General features: G+C 37.9%; 1 protein-coding gene and 1 long non-coding RNA gene across 3 annotated transcripts in view; both read left to right on the plus strand.

Moving 5' to 3' along the window:
• The first annotated feature begins 1,422 nt into the window (after window positions 1-1,422).
• LOC111432771 (TMV resistance protein N-like) overlaps window positions 1,423-22,446 on the plus strand; it is a 59,693-nt gene continuing 38,669 nt past the window's right edge. The window contains exons 1-4 of one of the 2 annotated variants that reach the window (XM_023069713.1): window positions 1,423-1,868; window positions 17,778-18,846; window positions 18,940-19,215; window positions 19,294-21,039. In XM_023069713.1, the coding sequence (XP_022925481.1) occupies window positions 1,450-1,868; window positions 17,778-18,846; window positions 18,940-19,215; window positions 19,294-20,748 (3,219 nt within the window). In that variant the 5' untranslated portion in view covers window positions 1,423-1,449 and the 3' untranslated portion in view covers window positions 20,749-21,039. Of the gene's footprint in view, window positions 1,869-17,777; window positions 18,847-18,939; window positions 19,216-19,293; window positions 21,040-22,446 lie in introns of those variants that run through there. The other variant, XM_023069714.1, reaches the window with a different exon arrangement.
• Window positions 5,289-6,236, plus strand: LOC111432774. Its single transcript, XR_002708685.1, has 2 exons — window positions 5,289-5,413; window positions 6,019-6,236. It is a non-coding gene; the product is annotated as an uncharacterized LOC111432774 (long non-coding RNA).

Consider the following 22,446-nt stretch of genomic DNA (forward strand, 5'->3'; position numbering starts at 1 on the left):
CTTTTAGAGTTCTAAATTCAAAAGGCCACCATTGTTAAATGTCGCGCTGACTGTGCGAGTCAACACGCAAGTCGAGGCTCAGTTCTCGAGTCGACTCGCAGATCAGGCTTCCCGCATGTGGTCTCAGCTTAGGTTGCGAGTTGCTAGGCTATTCGGTTGTGGGTCGTACGCTTCTGGGTTGGGCCAAAGCGGGTCGCGAACGTGGCTCATGGATCCTTCTCCTTCACCCGAATCCTGTTGGCTTTCTTTCTTCCTCACATATCTGTTTTCTGGCAACCTTTTCTTCTCGCAATATCTTCTACAAATGGAACCACTACACGTTGATATGTGCCTTGATGTATATTTGAAATTCTAACCTATTTCTAGGTTCCAAATGCTACAATCACTACGAGTTGGAATTCCGTGCCATCTAACTATTACGTAGTCCATCCATCTACCATTACTCATATGACAATATACCCCTTTAATGCTTTGGCAGTCCTACTATAAAATCCATAACTATATTCTCCCATTTTCTCCCATTTCCACCTTGTCATGCATGAGGGTCGCATTTGTCATGCATGAGGGTGCACTAATGCTGCAATTCTTTATCTAGATGCCTTGACCTAGTGGCAAATAAGACACTTACTTACAAATTATGTTATGTCCTTCTTCATGCTACACCACAAAAAATGTTATTTCAAATCCTGATACATCTTAATGTCACCGGAATATATAGCAAACGAGGAGTTATATGCTTCGATTAATATCTCATTTTTTAGCTCTTCCATCGCTGGCACGCATAGTCGCCCTTGGCATAACAATCTACCATTAGATAATTTAGAGAAACCTCCCGTTGGTTCTGTCGTTAGTTGATCTAAAATCTTGGTTAATCTAGGATCTCATTTTGGAGAATCAATGATCCGATGTTAGAGATGCTAGCCCGATTAGTATGAGTCCTAGGAGGTGTAAAAATTGCCTTGTGAGTCCATATTCCCATGTCTGGGCCGTGTGTAGAGTAGTAAATACACATATGATGGCTCGTATTGAAAAGTTACCTAAGAGAATACGGTTTTAAATGATGGGTCCCATTCATATTGTATGTGTGTACCTTCCCTAACCCCAATAGTGAATTCACTTACTGAATATTTCGTAAAATACTCAAACTACATGCTACTTTTATATTTTAGGTAAAGGCAAGACACCCTGGTACGACATTGCATTAAAGATCATGAAACCTACATAAGATAGTTGTATTTATTTTTGGTAGATTTAGGGTAGTATCGGTCATTGCTCTTTGAATACTTTTCTCCGTTTTATTGTAATGTACTTGATCTTTTTTTCGGCCATAAATGAAATAAGGACAAGTAGGTAAGGGAAAGGAAAGCGAGTTGAATTATGAAAGCCCCTTTAGAAAACAGTCACACATCACACATTTGGTTTGAAGGCTGAGCAGATCAGACCAAACCCATGATGCTTTCTTCTTCTTCTTCAACTGGTAAATGGAAATTCAATGTGTTCTTGAGCTTCAGAGGGGAAGACACCCGTGGCGGCTTCACAGACCATCTCTACAAAGCCTTAATACACAAAGGAATCTCCACCTTCAGAGACGAAGACGACATCGAAGAAGACACCGACATTTCTTCCGATCTGTCCGCCGCCATTGAAGCGTCGAGAATCGCGCTCGTTGTGGTTTCAGAAAACTACGCTTCTTCTAGGTGGTGCCTTGAGGAGCTGAGTAAGATCTTTGAATGCCACCACCGGCTTGGGATGACCGTGTTGCCCATCTTTTATGAACTAAGATTTGGAGAACATAACCCCAACATCCAAAAATGGAGGCAACTTCTTACAAAGCTCGCCAACCTCAAGGCTTGGCTTTTGGAATCTTGGTAACAAACAATTTCATCCATTTTTTTTGGTGTCTTCTTCATTTATTATAATTGATATTGTTAGGATAAATATAATTACCGTTAAGATAGGTAGATTTGAATAATAAATGGGATGGGAAGATTTGAATCGAGATGTGAAGATAGGTAGTACATGTCAATTACCCTAAGCTATACTCACTTATTAATTAGCCATAATTACTAATCAAATATATTATGATTTACTATGACACTACTTATTTACTTGTGCTCCATTCTCTTGGGCTCAGGACACGTGAATCCGAAGTCATTGAAGAAATCACGATGGTTCTATGGAAGAGAATCAAACCGACCTTGAGAGTCACTCAAGAACACCAACTAGTTGGAATCAAATCTAAACTAACCAAACTTTCTTCTCTTTTGAGCCCGAACTCAGATGAGGATGTGATCTGGGTAGGAATTCATGGAATGGGTGGCATTGGTAAGACGACATTAGCTAAGGTTTGTTACGAGCGAATTCGCGACGAATTTGAAACTCATTGCTTCATCTCCAATGTTCAAGATAAATTTGAAACTTGTGGTCTTCCATATTTACAAAGTGAACTCCTTTCAAGGATGTTTTCAATTGAAAACGACATAGGGGATGTAGACGAAGGTATCGCTATGATAAACCAAGTGATTTTATGAAAAAAGATTTTTCTTGTCCTAGATAACGTGAATTTTTCAAACCAAATCACGAGATTCATTCTAAATAAGGACTCTTTTGGGAACAGTAGCCGAATAATCATCACAACAAAAAATGCAGATTTACTTTCAAATGAGTTCGAAGTGAAAAGAATGTTTGAAATGAAAGAACTTACAAACGAGGAAGCCCTTGAACTCCTTAATTTGAGTGCTTGTCCAAAAGAATGTTACTTAGAACGCTCTATGAACATTGTCAAGATTGTGGGAGGCCACCCTCTTGCACTCAAATTATTGGGATCATCTCTAAGAAACAAAGATTTGAGTGTGTGGAAGTATGTGATAGAAGAGCTTCAAGGAGGTGGGAATATTCATGAAAAAGTTTTTAAGTGCCTTAAAGTGAGTTATGATGGATGGGATGAGTGGGAGATGTTAGACGAACACGACTCTCCACAATGGTATGATATTGTCCACGTTGAGCATAAACTCTCATGGCTTTGCTTTGGGCTTCCCCAAAAGGCCTCATACCAATGGAGGTAGTATTCCTCACTTATAAACTCATGATCACACCCTAAATTAGTCGATGTGGGACTTCCATCATCCAACAGGAGAAAGATATATTTCTAGACGTTGCTTGCTTTTTCAAGGGGAAGAAAAGAGAGGTGGTAGAAGAGATTCTAAATGGTTGTGGTTTCCATGCCAAAATAAGGGTTGAACTTCTCATTCAAAAATCTCTCTTAACTGTCTCTTATGGCAACAAATTGAGGATGCATGATTTATTGCAAGAAATGGGTCGAAAAATTGTTCGTGTTGAAAAAAATCAAGATCGACTATGGCGCCACAAGGATATTACAAGCATAGTAAGTTATATTGTCAACCTATTTGGAGTGATTTTCCAAGTTATTAAAAACTTTCAAAAACTAGATATTTTTTACGCTTAGAAAGTCATTTCAAATGTTGGTGAATTCAGGTGAGAGAAGCATTAGTTGAAAGCATATTGTTCAAGTCGACAAAAAACGTTGTGGAGTTCCCAATTTCGTTCTCAAGAATGCAGCAACTAAGGCTGCTTAATTTTCACAATGTGAAGCTGAAAAATGAGTCCGAATATTGCATTCCAAGTGAGTTGAGATATTTGAAGTGGAAAGGATATCCCTTGGAGATTTTGCCATTCAATTCTGAAGAATATAAGGTTATTGTGCTTTACATGTGCTACAGCAATTTGAAGCAATTTTGGCATGGAGAAAAGGTAACAATCTCATACTATATGCGTACCCATAAATGTTGTTCTTGTGTTGAATTGATATCAATCTTTACTCTTTGATAGCATTTGGAGAAGCTGAAGTATATCAAACTCAATCATTCTCAGAAGTTGTCCAAAACTCCAAACTTTGAAACTATTCCAAATCTCACAACATTGGAGCTTGAAGGTTGCACAAATTTGGTCAACATTCATCCAACAATTTTCACCGCAAAAAAACTCACTTTTTTGAGTTTGAAAGATTGCATCAATCTCACCAATTTTCCACCCCAAATAGATTATTGGAACTCTATTTGGATGGCACCTCAATATCAAGCCTACCTTCATCAATAGCCATCTTGGATAACCTAACAGTGTTGAGCTTAACCAATTGCAAAAATCTTATCAACATTTCAAATGCGTTGGATAAGATTACATCTCTCAAAAGCTTAAATCTTTTGGGATGTTCGAAGCTTGGAAATAGAAAACGAAAGCGGGGCGATGTCGAAACGGTGGAGTTAGACGTGAGACGAACGGCACGAAGAACGGACGACGGAGACAATATCTTTAGAAAGATTTTTCTTTGGTTATGCAAAGCTCCAACAAGTGGCGTTTTTGGGATCCCATCACTGGCTGGTTTGTACTCTCTTACAAGCCTAAATTTGAGTGATTGCAAGCTTGAGGAAGTCCCGGAAGGGATCGAGTGTTTGGTGTCGTTGGTGCATCTGAACTTGTCTCGAAATAATTTCTCTCGTCTTCCTACGAGCATTTCTCGACTCCATAACTTGAAAAGATTGAACATAAACGAGTGTGAAAAGCTTCTTCATTTTCCAGAACTACCGCCAAGTATCTCAAGGTTGAACTCAAAGGGCTGCATTTCGGTGAAAGATTTTCTAGACATTTCAGAAATTGAGCATTCCATAACAGAAGTGAATCTTCTAAACTGCTACCAATGGGCTGACAACAAAGGGCACCACAAATTGATCATTTCTTCGATGCAGAAGATGCTTTTCAGAAAAGGACCCTTCAGCATCATGTTTCCCGGGAGCGAGATTCCAGATTGGTTCACGACGAAAAAAAAGGGTTCTTCGATATGCGTCAAGTGGGATCATGGCGCGCTGAACGCTGACATGGTTCGCTTTATGCTCTGCGTCGTTTGTGGACCGAGCAACAAAAACAACATCGCCAATGTTTCCTACAACATTTTTGTCTCTATGACCGGAAAAGACCGTAACCACCCAAATTTGAACAATGAAAATTCTATGGTTGGTGCATTCATTGTTTCAGGGATGAAGAAGTTAGACCACATTTGTGTTGGAAAGTGGGATAGTGAAAGAGATAGGAATGGATAGGAATAGATGAAAGCTACCGTGCTTTATTATTGTCTACTGACTCAATGCTGACAGGGTTACACAATTCCAGTATTTATAGCTAATACACTGGACCAGAAATAGTAAATCATAGAAATCTAGATACACTCAAATCTATTAACAATCTCCTAAAATCTTGGTAGTTTGAATATTTGAATCATATCTAACTACCCTAAATCATATCTTCATTTTGAATACTTTGAATCATATCTCAACACTCCCCCATGATTCAAAGTTGCAGATGTAAGTACAGAGCTTTTCTTCTGACAAGACCTTTGTAAGTATGTCTGCTTTAACCCGTACATTGCCTGTCTCAGCTTGTATACCTTTGTTTCTTTGTCTTCCTTTATGAATCCCTCTGGCGGTCTTACATAAACCTCTTCTTGTAAATCTCCATAAAACTTTTCGTTTGGTAGGTCATCCATATCCCATGTTTCATCTTTCTTAAAAGACTGCATCTCTACTGTCATGGCTTTCTTCCCGTCTTCTTTTTCCGTTGCTTCTTCATAATTCATAGGGTCTGAAACAGTAAGAGCAAATTGACATGATGCATATATGTCAGCTAAAGATTTATACTTCCTTGGAGGTGTCTCATCTGAAAGTTCTTCAAGAGAGGAATTGTTGTTCAGTGATTCTGAAGATGATGAATTTGATACACTTTGTGTTGCAGTGGATGCACTGGGAGATGCACTGGAGTTGACCCTTGTCTCTTCATTTGGGGAAACTTCAACTGTAATCTTTTGCTGCTCCTGTTCTTTACTCCAATCCCAACTCACGTTTTCATTAAATATTACATCCCTTCTAACTAAAATCTTTTCACTAACGGGGTTGTATAGTTTATATGCCTTTGATTGAGTACAATAGCCAATGAAAATGCATTTTTCAGATTTTTCATCAAGCTTTTGACGAGTTTGAGGATGTTTCAAAGCATAAGCAACACAACCAAAGATTCGTAAATGACTTACAGATGGTTTCCTTCCATGCCATGCTTCATAAGGAGTTTGATTCATAACCGCCTTTGTTGGTGAGATGTTTAATAGATAAACAGATGTTGCTACGGCTTCGGCCCAAAATTGGTTTGGAAGTCTCCTTGCTTGTAACATACTTCTTGCCATCTCCACAATAGTTCGCGGCCCAAAATTGGTTTGGAAGTCTCCTTGCTTGTAACATACTTCTTGCCATCTCCACAATAGTTCGATTTTTTAAATTGGTTTGGAAGTCTCCTTGCTTGTAACATACTTCTTGCCATCTCCACAATAGTTCGATTTTTTGGTTCAGCGATTCCATTCTGTTCTGGAGTGTAGGGAGCTGTTGATTCCCTTTGGATGCCCTCTTCTTCACAAAAGAGATTGAAATCTTTAGATATGAACTCGCCACCTCTGTCTGTGCGAAGAACTTTAATGTGACAGCCACTTTGGTTCTCTACCATAGCTTTAAAAATCTGGAACTTCTGAAAAGTTTCTGACTTATGTTGTAGGAAGTAAACCCAGCTCATGTGACTATAGTCATCAACGAATAGTAAAAAGTATATACTTCCACCCAAGGACTTCGTTTGCATTGGCCCACATAAATCAGCATGAATTAGTTCTAGATAATGTGAAGCTCTTTTAGCTTTAGTTGAGTCAATTTTTGGTAATCCGAAAACCATACCTTTATCCCTGAGTATTTTCAGGCCGTTCATATGAAGATATCCATATCTGAGATGCCATAATGTTGAATCATCTTTAATGCTAGCCGTAAGAGCAAAATCCTCCATGTTAGAAATATAAGTGGAAACATCTTATTTGAAGTCATGGCAATTTGAACTTTATGACCTGATTTCTTATCTGTGATGACACATGTGTTATCATCAAATAGAACTGAGTGTCCTCTGGTCATTAATTGTCCAACACTCAATAAATTGTATCCTAAATCAGGTACAAATTGAACATTATCTAATTGTTTTATCTTACCGTGACTGGTTTCGACTTTCACTGTACCTTTTCCTTCAACTTGCATCTCTTTTGTATTTCCAAGTTGCACCTTAATCTTTTGCGTCTCATCAAGCTCTTTGAATAAGGATTTGGTGCCTGTCATATGGTTCGAGCATCCGCTATCAACAAACCATAAGTTACCTTCTTTTGGATTCGTATCCATGCATGCCACAAACAACTTTTCTTCTTCTTCTTCATTCTCTGCTGCAAAATTCATTCGTTGATTTTTATACCAACAATCAGATTTTGTGTGACCATACCTTCTACAATGGTAACATTGTATGACATTCCTTTGTTCATTGAATTGTCTCTGTCCATCACTTCTCCACCTGTTATCACGACAACCATGGAAGTTGCGAAATCCTCCTCGTTCACGACTTCTACCTGCTAAATGAATATTTTCTCTTTCATTATTGGTTGTCTCCTTCACTTGTAGTGCCTTTTCTTCATTCCTTTCTGATGCTCTATTGATTCTTGCCTCATGTGCCTGAAGCGAGCCCATCAGTTCATCAACGGAGAGTATGGATAGATCCTTAGCTTCTTCTATGGCGGCCACCACATGGTCAAACTTTGGAGTCAAGCTTCTCAACACCTTTGCAACAATTGTTTCGTTTGAAATTTTCTCTCCATAGGTACGCATCTGACTGACTATTGCCATTGATCTTGACAAAAAATCAGCAATTGATTCGCCATTCGTCATGAGTAGAGTTTCAAAATCATGTCTTAGAGATTGCAATTTCACTGTCATGACCTTTGAATCTCCTAGAAACTCCTTCTGTAGAATTGACCATGCATGCTTTGATGTGGTTGCTGCTGCAATTCGTGAAAAGATAGTCTCATGAACTGCTTGCTGAATAATGAATAGAGCCTTGGCATCGTTTTTCTTGGTTTCTCTTAGTCTCTCCTTTTCTTCTATTGTGGGTTCTAATACATCAGCAAACCCGTGCTCCACCAAGTCCCATAGCTCCTGCGATCTGAGCAAGGTCTTCATCTTGATGCTCCACCACTTGTATTTCTCACCATTAAATATTGGTAACAACGGTGCAGAGGAAGAAAAACCAGCTACTGCCATTTTTGTTTTGTGAAAGAAAATAATCACTCGCCCTCGTGTCGAACGAACTTGGCTCTGATACCAAAATTGTTGGAAAGTGGGATAGTGAAAGAGATAGGAATGGATAGGAATAGATGAAAGCTACCGTGCTTTATTATTGTCTACTGACTCAATGCTTACAGGGTTACACAATTCCAGTATTTATAGCTAATACACTGGACCAGAAATAGTAAATCATAGAAATCTAGATAAACTCAAATCTATTAACAATCTCCTAAAATCTTGGTAGTTTGAATATTTGAATCATATCTAACTACCCTAAATCATATCTTCATTTTGAATACTTTGAATCATATCTCAACAATTTGGATGTCGTTCTTGGATCGAAATACGACTTTGACAAGAATGATTCACAATTTTAAAGAGATTGAGTTTCGATTCTTTCTCGTTTTTGATGACATTCGAACTGTTACCCCAAATGTCAAACTAAAAAAGTGTGGAGTTCGCTTGGTAAATATGGAAGAATAGAGTGAGGCCATGAAAAGGTATGGTTCGTATATTATCATAAAGAACAAGACGAAGTCACTGTTAAAGTATTGATAGATTATTTATCCTGGATATCTTATCAGAAGATTTCGTGTTCAAACCTTTGTAATATCATTTTCTTCTCAATCAATATCTTGAATTAGATATAATTGTGACATTATAAGGATTCCATAACTGGTTGAATAAACCTTAAATGTTGTTTTTATTTAGGGAGTTTTAAATTTAGAAGTTAGTGGAAGGCACATAGTTGTTATAGGAAAGAGTGGAAGTGAGTGGAAAAGTGAAAGACCAATAGTGTTCAGACCAAAGACCAAGAGTTGTGATAGGAACGTTTTTACTAGCTTTTATTATTTGAGTTATAGAACCGCATGTGAATGCTTATAAATAGATTGTTGTTTACTATCGTCGAGAATTAGAGAGAAAGGCATAAAACATAGAAATAATAGAACAATGTTTTTTTAGAAACATATATTCTTTTGTCTCTCCGAAAGAAAAATAGTGTGACTAAGATTTTTTTTGCCTTTTACAATTTAGTATCAGAGCCAAATAGCGAATGTGACGGGTCAAATGCCGCTACTGAGACTAACGAAGACAAACTACGAGAATTGGAGCATTCAAATAAAAGCTTTTCTTGGTTCTCAAGATGCATGGGAGGTGGTCAAAGAAGGTTTTGAAGAATCAAAAGATACCACGAGTTATGCGGCGGTAAAAAACAAGGCGTTGAAAGAGGTGCGATCAAAGGATAAGGCGGCACTATACATGTTGTTCTGAAATGTTGACGAGTTGAGCTTTGAGAAGATTGCCAAAGCAACTACTTCAAAAGAAGCGTGGGACATTTTAGGAAAAGTGTTCAAAGGAGCTGACTTAGTCAAGCAAGTGCGTCTCCAAACTCTTCGTGGCAAGTTGGAGAGCATGAAGATGAAGGAGTCGGAAAGTGTATCTGACTACATTACGCGTGTACAGACTGTGGTAAACCAACTCAACCGAAACAGAGAAATGTTAACCGAGACGCGAGTTGTGGAGAAGATTTTGAGAACGTTGTATGCATGATAGAAGAGTCAAAGGACCTAGTGACGTTCATGGTCGACAAGCTCATTGGTTCTCTCGAGGCACACGACCAACGTAAGAAGAAGAAGGAGGAAACATTCGATCAAGCACTTCAAACCAAGACGTCAATCAAAGATGAAAGGTACTATATTCTCAAAATTTTCAAGGTAGAGACCGTGGCCGTGGAAGTCGTGGAAATGGTCGCGGTGGTCAAGGCAGCAGTCATGAAGGATACTATAAGGAGAAAGGATAGTCGAGCCAAGCAAATTGGCGTGGAAAAGGACGTGGTCGAGGAAGAGGCGACCAATCAAATTATTGTTAAAATAAGACTCACTAATTTGTGAAGTAAATCTCACACACACTAACGATAGAACGCTCCGATACCACTTTGTGAAAATACTACTCGCGTATTTGTGAAGGAGATGTTGAGAGAGGAGAGACAAGGAAACAAAGTACACCGAGTTTATCAAAAAGACCTTTTCTATTGCTCTGTATTTTCTTTTCTCTCTTCTTGCTCTGACTCTACACTAAAAGGATTAGGTATTCCTAAAAACTTGTTGGCTTTTCTATTACCTGACTTTTCAAATTAACCTCTCCTCAAAAAAATTACTTAAAATTAACATTTAGCATTTTATTTCTATAAAACTAACATTTAGCATTTTAAGTTTATTCCAACAACTATTCCAACATTGAGTGCTACAAATGTCACAAATTTGGTTACTATGCCAATGATTGTAACTCCAACAAATGTTATAATTGTGGTAGAGTGGGACATTTTGCAAAAGATTCTTATTTTGGTAAGTCAAACTTATTATTAACTCACAGAGATTCTTCACTCCTAGCAATTCCCGCATCTCTGCAAACTTAACCTTTGCTAGGTCCTTGATTAGAATATCCACACGTTGCTCTCTAGTGCACATAAACTCCAAAAACGATTTTTTTCTTCTCAACACACTCACAAATGAAGTGGAAGCTAGTGTCAATGTGTTTACTGCATCCGTGAATTACTGGATTTTTCATCAGTGCAATCACAGATTTGTTGTGGACGTAGAGGGTTACTAGCTTTAGTTCACTTCTAGTCACTTCACACAACAAATTTCTTAGCCATGATGCTTGGCATGACGGCCCAGTTGCAACCATGACCTCGGCCTCATAGGAAGATAGTGCCACAATTTGCTGCTTCTAAGATTGCCAAGAGATTAAATTTTTGTTGAGATAAAACGTCATTCCTGTGGTGCTTTTTCTATATTCAATGTCTCCAGCTAAATCACTATCGGTAAAACCGACTAGTTCTTTAGGACCTCGCCCTCTTTGATACTTCAACCCGTAGCTTGTGGTTTCCTTCACATAGCAAAGAATGTGCTTAACCGCTTGATGATGCATCATAGTGGGCTTTTCCATGTACCTACTCACTATTCCAACATATGAAAGGTCCGGACGAGTATGAGTCAAGTATCTTAGACTTCCGATGACACGCCTATACTTAATGGAATTCACGAAGCTTCCTTCAGCATCTTTCTCGAGTAGTAACTTTGCTTCCATGGGATACTTGGTCGAGTTGCAGTCAACCATCTTAAATTGTTGCAACTACTTCTTAGCATAGACCGATTGCTTTAACATGATGCAATCTTTACTTTGGTCCACTTCAATACCGAGGTAGTACGTGAGTAACTCGAGATCATTCATCTCAAATTCTTTAATCATTTGCTGCTTGAACTCTTTGACGCCTTCCACACTTATACCAGTGATGATTAGGTCATCAATGTACACGTCAGCTATGAGTATTTCAGCCTCATCATTTCTTGTATACACTACTTGATCTTGTATGCACTTCATAAAATTTAGATTCTTTAAACTCTTGTCCAAACGTATGTTCCACGCCCTCGGTGCTTGCCGTAAACCGTAGAGGGCCTTTGACAACTTGTACACTTTGTTCTCTTCTACTTTGATGACGAACCCTTTAGGTTGGGCAACATACACTTCTTCTTCGAGGTCACCATTTAGGAATGTTGATTTGACGTCCAAGTGATGAACCTGTTAAAATATCATCACTAGCCCAATAGAGTCAAGCCCAATTATTGTACGAGCCCAGTATATTTATTTTAGTATAGATTTTAGGAGAAAGAGATCTAGATATTTTAGGAGAAAGATTCAGATTTGTTAAGTCTAGATTCAAATCTGTTAGGTCTAGATTTAGATTGGTTAAATATAGATTGTTTAGGCTCAGTATAAATACCCCACCCTACCTAGGTTATTCATCCAAAAAAAAATCCAAAAACAATAAAAAGCAGAAGTATTCTACAGAGTGTCTTGTATTCTCTTCTCGATTGGTGTTAATAAAGAGTGCGAGTGTTTCCCACAGTGAGTTGTGTTCAACATTTGGTATCAGAGCGAGGTTAGTGTAGGTTATCTGATCTCTTGGAATCCTTAGAAGCCACCAAAGGATTGCACAACCTGAGAGAGCTCAAAAGAACGACAAGAAGAGTTTCCAAAGAACGAGATTTGGTGGTATTTGCTATCATTGCGGGAAAAAGGGCCATATGTCTAGAGATTGTTGGTCCAGGAAAAAGTCTATTGAAAGCAATGTGGCAATCTCCAAAAAGGAAGAGGATAAATGGGATGTAGAGGTACTATGTCCCATAGAAGAAGACGAGCTAGCACTCATGACAATAATGGAAGAGCATATCGATTATGAGGATGACTGGATCATTGATTCACAATGCTTAAACCACATGATTGACAATCAAAGCAGTACAATAGAAGAGAGGTGGCCCTCAAAGAAGGATGTATTACCAGGCCTTGAGCAAATTGAAGAAATTCTTCTACAGAACACGGGGGAGCAAACTGAAGAATTTTTTTTACAAAACACAGAGGAGCAAACTGAAGAAATTCTTTTACAGAACACAGAGGAGCAAACTGAAGAGATTCTTCCACAAAAGACAGGGGAGCAAATTGTACACATTTGCTTAAGTGCTGATGTGCCTGAAGATTCAAGTGACACTAGTGTTGGTGAGCAAGAAGTGACTCAACCAAGCGAGCTTAGTGAAAATGAAATGACACCTCAACAACTCAGACATTCAGAAATAATCCTAAAGGCAAATGCAGAGTATGCCAACGCAGTAGAAGAGGAAGTTAATGAGCCAAAGACATATGAAGAAGCATCACAAAACTCAGCTTGGCAGAAAGCAATGGAGGAAGAAACTATAGCCCTGGAACAAAATCAGACTTGGGAGTTAGTGCCAAGACCAAGAGATACCAAACTCATCTCTTGCAAATGGGCTTACGAAATAATGTGTACCCCGGATGGATCAATCGTGAAATACAAAGCTCAGATTATAGATTCAGGGTTCTCTAAAGAATATGGACTAGACTATGATGAAACGTTTAGTCCAATGGCAAAGATCATTATCGTACAAGTTCCTCCAGTACTTACGGTAAATAAATATTGGAAATTATGGCAGATGGATATGAATAATGCTTTCTTGCATGGAGAGTTAAACAGAGAGTTCTACATGAACCAACCGAAGAAATTCGAAAATGAAGTTGGTGTCATTGATCAATATATGCAAAATCCGAAGAAGGCTCATTTGGATGCGTCTCAACGAACCTTAAGATATGTCAAAGGTACAATCAATTGTGATCGTTTATACAAAAGAAGCGAAGACTGGAAGCTAGCTGGATATAATGATGCTGACTATGCAGGAGACCATGATACTTGGAGGCCAACCACTGTGTATGTGTTCAAGTTTGGTTCGGGAACAATTTCTTGGTGTAGCAAGAGACAACCAACAGTATCATTATCAATTAAAGAAGCAGAGTATAGAGCAGCTCAGGAAAATACATGGTTAAAACTTTTGATGGAAGATTGGCACCAGAAAATTGAGTATCCAATACCACTTCATTGCGACAACCAATCTGTGATTCGCCTAGCAAAAAATCCGGTGTTTCGTGCTAGAACAAAGCATGTGGAGGTGCACTACCATTTCATTAGAGAGAAGGTCCTAAAGGAAGAAATCGAGATGCAGCAGATCAAGACAGATGACCAAGTGGCAGACTTGTTTACAAAAGGGCTGAATATTGGCAAACATGAGAGCTTTCACTGTCAGCTCAACATGATGTGGCGAATGAGGACTAGTGCTGAGGGGAGTGTTGAAATATCATCACTAGCCCAATAGAGTCAAGCCCAATAATTGTACTAGCCCAATAGAGTCAAGCCCAATTATTGTACGAGCCCAGTATATTTATTTTAGTAGAGATTTTAGGAGAAAGAGATCTAGGTATTTTAAGGGAAAGATTCAGATTTGTTAGGTCTAGATTCAAATCTGTTAGGTCTAGTTAAATATAGATTGTTTAGGCTCAGTATAAATACCCCACCCTACCTAGGTTATTCATCCAAAAAAATCCAAAAACAATAAAAAGCAGAAGTATTCTACAGAGTGTCTTGTATTCTCTTCTCGATTGGTGTTAATAAAGAGTGCGAGTGTTTCCCACAGTGAGTTGTGTTCAACAGAACCTTCCACCTGTGTTGAGCTACAAGGGCAAGTATCAAGCTTACAGTGTCCCGTCTAGCCACAGGCGCAAAAACCTTCTCAAATCAACTCCTTGTCATTGCACGTATCCCTTCGCCACGAGTCTTGCTTTATGCTTGATGACATTTCCTTCACTATTCTTCTTCAACTTAAACACCCACTTCAAACCGATGGGCTTGTGTTTAGACGATAAGTTAGTTAGTGTCCACGTCTTGTTCTTCTCAATGACTTCAAGCTCCTTTTGCATGGCCTCCTACCACATCGTCCCAGTTGCTACCTCACGGTAGGTTGTCGGCTCATTGGCCGTGAACAACACTACCTCATCAGGCTCCAATTTTTCTTCAAGTGTATCCGCATAAACTCCAGCAAGAGAACGAAACTTCTTTGACCCATCCTTTGTTGTGGATCCTCCTGTACTTTCGCCTAAGCTCTCTTGTTCTACAGAGTCCATCAAGCCTTTCGGTGTCATCGATGATAACATATGTGGAATTGTTGGTGTTGCTGTAGGGGCACTTTCTAGGTCTTTTGCGTCCCCTCTTCTTCCAGAATAGTGAATTCTGCAACAGTCTGCTTGTTATCGTCAACGCTGCACCAATCTCACTTCTTCTCTTCTTCTCTTCTTCGAATACGCGATCTCTACTTACATAAATTTTCTCATGTTGCGGAGCATACAACCTGGGTGTCTTAGTTCCATCCTCTACGCTAAAGTGTTATCTCTCAGCTTTTGCAGCTCTGATACTACTTGTTATCTCTTAGCCTTCACAACTCTAATGCCGATGAGAACAAGAACGAATAACGGAAGGTAGAAGGATGAAGGATGTGAATCTTGATGCAAAAATAGTACATTTAATCCTCATTTTAATTGCTGTATATATAACACAAACCTACACTAAAAATGATGGAAGTGGCTAGTTAAACTTAAGCCACTCTCCTCTAAATATGGAAGCATGTAAGTTGGATGCGTCAAATTCTCCGAAAGAAATACATTAACTAATTAAAAAAAAAAAACATGAATAAACTAAATAAAAAAAATCACAAGGCTTTTATCTAACATAAAATATCTTTTCATTTCTGTCATCAAGAATTTTAATATATGGTTTTGCAGTCCATGTGTTGTACAACGGAAGACTCTTAGGTACTCGAAGTGAGGTATCTTGTCGAATCATGCTTCGTAGGGGCTGCAACTATCCAACGCCTATCGGTTAACGATTTAAAAGATAAACCGCATGTCGTATTGCTTCGCCTCACAAAATCGCCGGAACTTGCAAACTCTTGAGTAAGCTTCTTGTAGTGTACATTATGGTGCAATTTCTTCGTTCCACCACACCATTTCTTTATGGAGTGTACGTTTGTTAGATAAATCCCTATCGTTTAGTTAAACTTTACTATTTTGTTGTTAAAGATCCCCGTTTCTTAGATTAAGCTATAGGTGGAATAGCCACAGAGAGGGCATTAATTCAGTTCCCATTTTCTTTTCTATTTGTAGGATAGGTTGTTATTTAAATATGATAATTGAATAACAAACAGAATCGGGTCTTAGCACAAATATTCTCTCTCCCTTTGTTTTCGGTTCGAAGAAGTTTCCTTCGACTTTTTTTTACTCTGTCCACGTTTTCCTCTCAATTGCCAGAAGTCAACAACAGTGCAGTGAGTTGACGATTGATACCTTCCTCCTCGCAAAAATTTGAGAAGTTATGGAATAAGAACTCTCCAGCTCGATAGGTTTGCAAGGTTTTCAACTTGTGATCAAATCAGTTTTGAACGAGTCTTTTGAATTTCTTCGAAGTAGGTAATGCCTCTCTCTCTCTCTCTTTTCTTGTGAGCAGGTACACGGAAACCCAACTACTATAATAAAAATATTTATTTAAGTTTATAGATAAAAATAAATAAATAAATTTATTTTTTTCCATAAATCAAATAATAGAAAAAGACAAGTAGGGAAGGAAAAGCGTGTTGAATTATTAAAACCCCTTCAGAAAGAATTCTCACACACCACACCAAATCCAAAGGCTGCTTTCTTCTTTTGGTTCAACTGGTAAATGGAAATTCAACGTGTTCACATGTTTGGAACACTATGCTATAAATGAAATATAATAAAGATAGAGAGGGATGTCTTCAATGATATAATTAGGTAAAAATATCGGGACCTCATGCATAAATATATGTCACATGCATCGAAATATTTTCCATTATAATGAATACGAATGCATACATTAAGAAAAGAAAAATGTTCATCATGTTCCTTCTAGGCATCCAGCAATAGCACTAGAGATGCTAGCCTAACCGGTACGAGTCTCAGGAGGTGTATAAACCACTTTATGGGTCTAGATTCACACGTATGGGCTGTATGTAGAGTAGTAAATATATACATTTGATGACCCGGATTGAAAAGTCGCCTAAGTGAATACGATTTTAAATGATGGGTCCTATTCATATTGTATGCATGCATTCCCTAACCCCAGTTGTGGAGTCACATTATTGGAATATATTTTATATAGTTGTAATCCATTAAGATTTTTTTCTTTATTTTCACGATTTGGGTTAATAGTATATTTGATCTATTTTATCCTAGTTTCGAATATTTTGTCTTATTTCTAAGATTTAGTTCGTATCTGTTATCTTATTTAAACGTTGTTAACATCAATGAATATTGGACTTTCGATCTCACCTATGTTTCTCGGACTTTCGATCCCATTTCTGTTCTTCATTCTTAACATGGTATAGAGCATCATTCTTAACCCACGTGCTATTCTTATATTGTTCAAGTGAAGGCTAGACACGTTTGGAATGAAAGAAGGATTAGTAGGGAAGGGAAAGCGAGTCTCACACACAACACATTTGGTTTGAAAGCTGTTCAGATCAGACCAAGCCCATGATGCTTTCTTCTTCTTCTTCAACTGGTAAATGGAAATTCAATGTGTTTTTGAGCTTCAGAGGCGAAGACACCCGTTTTGGCTTCACAGACCGTCTCTACAACGCCTTAATACACAAAGGAATCTCCACCTTCAGAGACAAAGACGGGATCGAAGAAGGCACAGACATTTCTTCCGATCTCTCCGCCGCCATTGAAGCGTCCAGAATCGCGCTCGTTGTCATTTCAGAAAACTACGCTTCTTCGAGGTGGTGCCTTGAGGAGCTGAGTAAGATCTTTGAATGCCACCACCGGCTTGGGATGACCGTTTTGCCAATCTTTTATAAAGTGGATCCTTCTCATGTTCGGAACCAGACAGGAACATTTGCTGAAGCTTTTGCTAAACATCAACTCAGATTTGGAGAGCATAACCCCAACATCCAAAAATGGAGGCAACTTCTTACTGACCTCGCCAACCTCAAGGCTTGGCTTTTGGAACCTTGGTAACAAACAATTTCATCCATTTTTTGGTGTCTTCTTCATTAATTATAATTGATATTGTTAGGATAAGTATAATTACTAATCAATGTATATTATGATTTACTATAACCCTACTTATGTACTTGTGCTCCATTCTCTTGGGATTAGGACATATGAATCAGAATTCATCGAAGAAATCACAACGGTTCTATGGAAGAGAATCAAACCGACCTTGAAAGTCACTCAAGAACACCAACTAGTTGGAATCAATTCTAAGCTAACCAAACTTTCTTCTCTTTTGAACCCGAACTCGGATGAGGATGTGATATGGGTAGGAATTCATGGAATGGGTGGCATTGGTAAGACGACATTAGCTAGGGTTTGTTACGAGCGAATTCGCGACGAATTTGAAGCTCATTGCTTCATCTCCAATATTCAAGAGAACTTTGAAACCAATGGTCTTCCATATTTACAAAGTCAACTCCTTTCAAGGATGTTTTCAATTGAAAACAACAACAAAGATGTTGAAGAAGGTATTGCTATGATAAATCAAGCGGTTTTTCGAAAAAAGATTCTTCTTGTCTTAGATAATGTGAATTGTTCAGACCAAATTATGGGATTGATTCCACACAAAGACTCTTTTGGAAATGGCAGTAGAATCATCATCACAACAAGAAATGCAGATTTACTTTCAAACGAGTTCGAAGTGAAAAGAATGTTTGAATTGGAAGAACTTACCAACGAAGAAGCCCTTGAACTCCTTAATTTGAGTGCAAGTCTAAAACCAAATTGCTTAGAACACTCCAAGAACATTGTCAAGATTGTGGGAGGCCACCCTCTTGCACTCAAATTATTGGGATCATCTCTAAGAAACAAAGATTTGAGTGTGTGGGAGTATGTGATAGAAGAGCTTCAAGGAGGTGGGAATATTCATGACAAAGTTTTTAAGTGTCTTAAAGTGAGTTATGATGGATTGGATGAGTGGGAGAAAGAGATATTTCTAGACGTTGCTTGCTTCTTCAAGGGGAAGAGAAAAAAGCTTGTAGAAGAGATTTTACTTGATTGTGGTTTCCATGCTAAAACAAGGGTTGATCGTCTCATTCAAAAATCTCTCTTAACTCTTTCCCGTAACAATAAATTGAGGATGCATGATTTGTTGCAAGAAATGGGTCGAAAAATTATTCGTCATAAACCTATTCAAGATCGACTATGGCGCCAGAAAGATATTAAAAATATGGTAAGATATATTGTTGGTCTGTTTGGAGTGACTTTCTAAATTCTTAAAAACATTGAAAAATCATTAACTTGATTTGGTGTGATGTGAATTCAGGTTAGAGAAGCATCGGTCGAAAGCATATTATTCAAGTCGACAAAAAAGGTTGTGGAGTTTCCAATTTCGTTCTCAAGAATGCACCAACTAAGGCTGCTTAATTTTCACAATGTGAGGCTGAAAAATGAGTTAGATTATTGCATTCCAAGTGAGTTGAGATATTTGAAGTGGAAAGGATATCCCTTGAAGACTTTGGTATTCAATTCGGAAGAATATAAGCTTATTGTGCTTCACATGTGCCACAGCAATTTGAAGCAATTTTGGCATGGAGAAAAGGTACCAATCTCATACTATATGTGTACTCATAAATGTTGTTATTGTGTTAAATTGATATCAATCTTTACTCTTTGACAGCATTTGGCGAAGCTGAAGTATATCAAACTCAATCATTCTCTGAAGTTGTCCAAAACTCCAAACTTTGAAACTATTCCAAATCTCACAAGATTAGAGCTTGAAGGTTGCACAAGTTTGGTCAATATTCATCCAACAATTTTCAGTGCAGAAAAACTCACTTTTTTGAATCTGAAAGATTGCATCAATCTCACCAATCTTCCACCCCAAATTTACATGAAGGCTCTTGAAGTTTTGATTCTCTCTGGGTGTTCAAAGGTGAAGAAGATCCCAGAATTTTCAGGCAACACAAATAGATTACTGAAACTCAATTTGGATGGCACCTCTATATCAAGCCTACCTTCATCAATAGCAAGCTTGGATCATCTAACATGGTTGAGCTTAAGCAATTGCAAAAATCTTATCAACATTTCAAATGCCTTGGATAAGATGACATGTTCAAAGCTCGGAAATAGAAAACGAAAGCGGGGCGACGTTGAAACGGTGGAGCTCGACGTGAGACGAACCACACGAAGAACGGACGATGGAAACAATATGTTTAGAAAGATTTTGCTTTGGTTATGCAAAGCTCCAAGAAGTGGCATTTCTGGGATTCCATCACTAGCGGGTTTGAACTCTCTTACAAGCCTAAATTTGAGTGATTGCAAGCTCGAGGAAGTCCCAGAAGGGATTGAGTGTTTGGTGTCGTTGGAATATCTGAACTTGTCTGGCAATAACTTCTCTCGTCTTCCAACAACCATTTCTGGACTCCATAAGTTGAGAAGATTGAACATAAACCAATGTGAAAAGCTTCTTCATTTCCCAAATCTACCGCCAAGGATCTTAAGGGTGATGTCAAAGGGCTGCATTTCATTGAAAGATTTTCTAGACATTTCAAAACTTGACCATTCAGTTCCGATGTTAAGGGTGAATCTTCAGAACTGTTTCCAATGGACTGACAACAAATGGTTCCCTAAATTGATCACTTCTTGGATGCACAAGATGTTCTTCGGAAAACGAAAATTCAGCATCATAGTTCCTATGAGCGAGATTCCAGATTGGTTCACGACCACAAAAGTAGGATCTTCGATATGCGTCAAGTGGGACAATGACGCACTGAATGCGAACACGGGTTGCTTTGCGCTCTGTGTCGTTTTTGGACCAAGCAACAACAATGGCACCACCCATTTTTGCTGGAGAATTTTTACATGTGTGACTGTAGCAGACAGTAAGGACCCATACAAAGAAGATCTTGGAGTTGGTTTCTTCTCTTTTATAGGGATTAAGTTAGACCACATTTGGATGTTTACTGTGCCTCAAAACATTATGAGAAAGATTCACAACAGTACAGGTAAAGAAATTGAGTTTCATTTCTCATCCACATTTACAAAAAGTGTCAAAATAAAAAAGTGTGGAGTTGGTTTGATAAATATGGAAGAAGAGAGTGAGGTCATGAAACAGTATGTTTTTTTGGGTTGACCGATGAGGATTTGACCGACGATCGGAATTATATTATGTCAAAACAAGTACAAGAGCCAAAGGAAAAACTTGAGGAGAGAGATGTTTTTGGAACAAAGGAAATGTAATGATAGGAGTGAGATACGTTCATGAAATGTTAAGGTTAGGTTACGTACCGAAATGCTATGGATATGAAAGATTGATAAAAGAACAGAGTTAAGTTATGGGTAGAAAGGGATAGGTGTGTGATAGATTGATAGAACGATAGTATTAGGATACGTTCCTGTGATGATATGACTAAGGTACGTTTATGAAACGATATGACTGTGATAGGTATAAGAACGTTAAGACTATGATAAGTTAGGGAATGATATGACCACGAAGTGTTTACGATATGATATGATTATGATACGACATGTGAATGACAATGATATGATTATGATATGATTATGATATATATATTTTGTTGTTATACGATATGAAAATGATATGAAATATGTTATGGTACGAGATATGTGATAAATTGACATATTTATGAGATGATATATTGTGATGCAATATGTTACGGTATGATATGTAGATGATGAAATGTTATGTTAAAAGCATGGACCGTTATATTATGTCTCTTAAATTGTGTGTATACAGCATGATATGAATGACATGAAATCACGATAAATGGCATGAAATATAACCCCGTTAGAATTATATATGATATGAGAACTGAAGAATGAGAAACGATATGATATGATATGAATGATGAATGATATGTGAAATAATACAAAAAACGATATGATATGTACAGAACGCTTGCGGGGTTGTATTAAATGATAATGAAAATGGAAAATGTTAGGACTTTATGCATTATGTGTGCTCATACATTGGAGGATACCCCTATTCCATCATGAGGGTACGGACGCGTAGGTCCACTAGGCAGGCGAAATATCATTATGTTTTACATAATGTTGCTGTGATGGTTACTAATTCTAATGGGTGTCGGTAGAAGGAGAGCTATCAGAGCAGGCTCGTCCGACAAGAAAAGGGCCCCAGCGGTGTGCGAACTGTTTGGTGAGCCCATACTCGTACGTATGGGTTGTGTGTAGAGTATATGGTACATATCCCAGCTGTCCATTAAGATAGTATTGTAGGAAAAATAGACTGATATAATAGGTCCCATCATTGCATTCGCATGTTCTTGCATTTAACCCCAATAGTGAAGTCACTTACTGAGTATTTCTTAAAATAGTCAAGTCACGTGCTACCTCTATTTCAAGTTAAGGCAAGGGATTCCTGTACGGCTAACGACGACATCGCAACTCAATCATAGGGTAGTCGCATTTATTTTCTTAATCTTAGGCTAGAATAGGATGTTTTTAATTTAACGTTTATTTATTTTATTTAGTTTTTTTGTTGTGTCGTTTTAAAGGTGTTTTCAAAACACGTAAGTGTATGACTATGTTTTAAGGTGAGAGTTATGTTTTATGAAAGTTTAAATAGAGTATTTCCGCATTCATATTTATGATATTTATACAGTAGCGACCTTAAATTAAATAGAAAATTCCAGATGGTTACAAAAAGTACATTTTTTTTAAATGAATTTAACCCTTAGATTTATGAATAGAAGTATTAAAACCTATGATTTTGAATAAATTATAATAGTCTCATGGAGACAAAAAAAAAAAAAAAAAAAAAAAAAAAAAAAAAAAAAAAAAAAAAACAAAA

The sequence above is a fragment of the Cucurbita moschata genome, unplaced genomic scaffold (assembly GCF_002738365.1).
Source record: "Cucurbita moschata cultivar Rifu unplaced genomic scaffold, Cmos_1.0 Cmo_Scf00040, whole genome shotgun sequence".
In the NCBI taxonomy this organism is placed as follows: domain Eukaryota; kingdom Viridiplantae; phylum Streptophyta; class Magnoliopsida; order Cucurbitales; family Cucurbitaceae; genus Cucurbita; species Cucurbita moschata.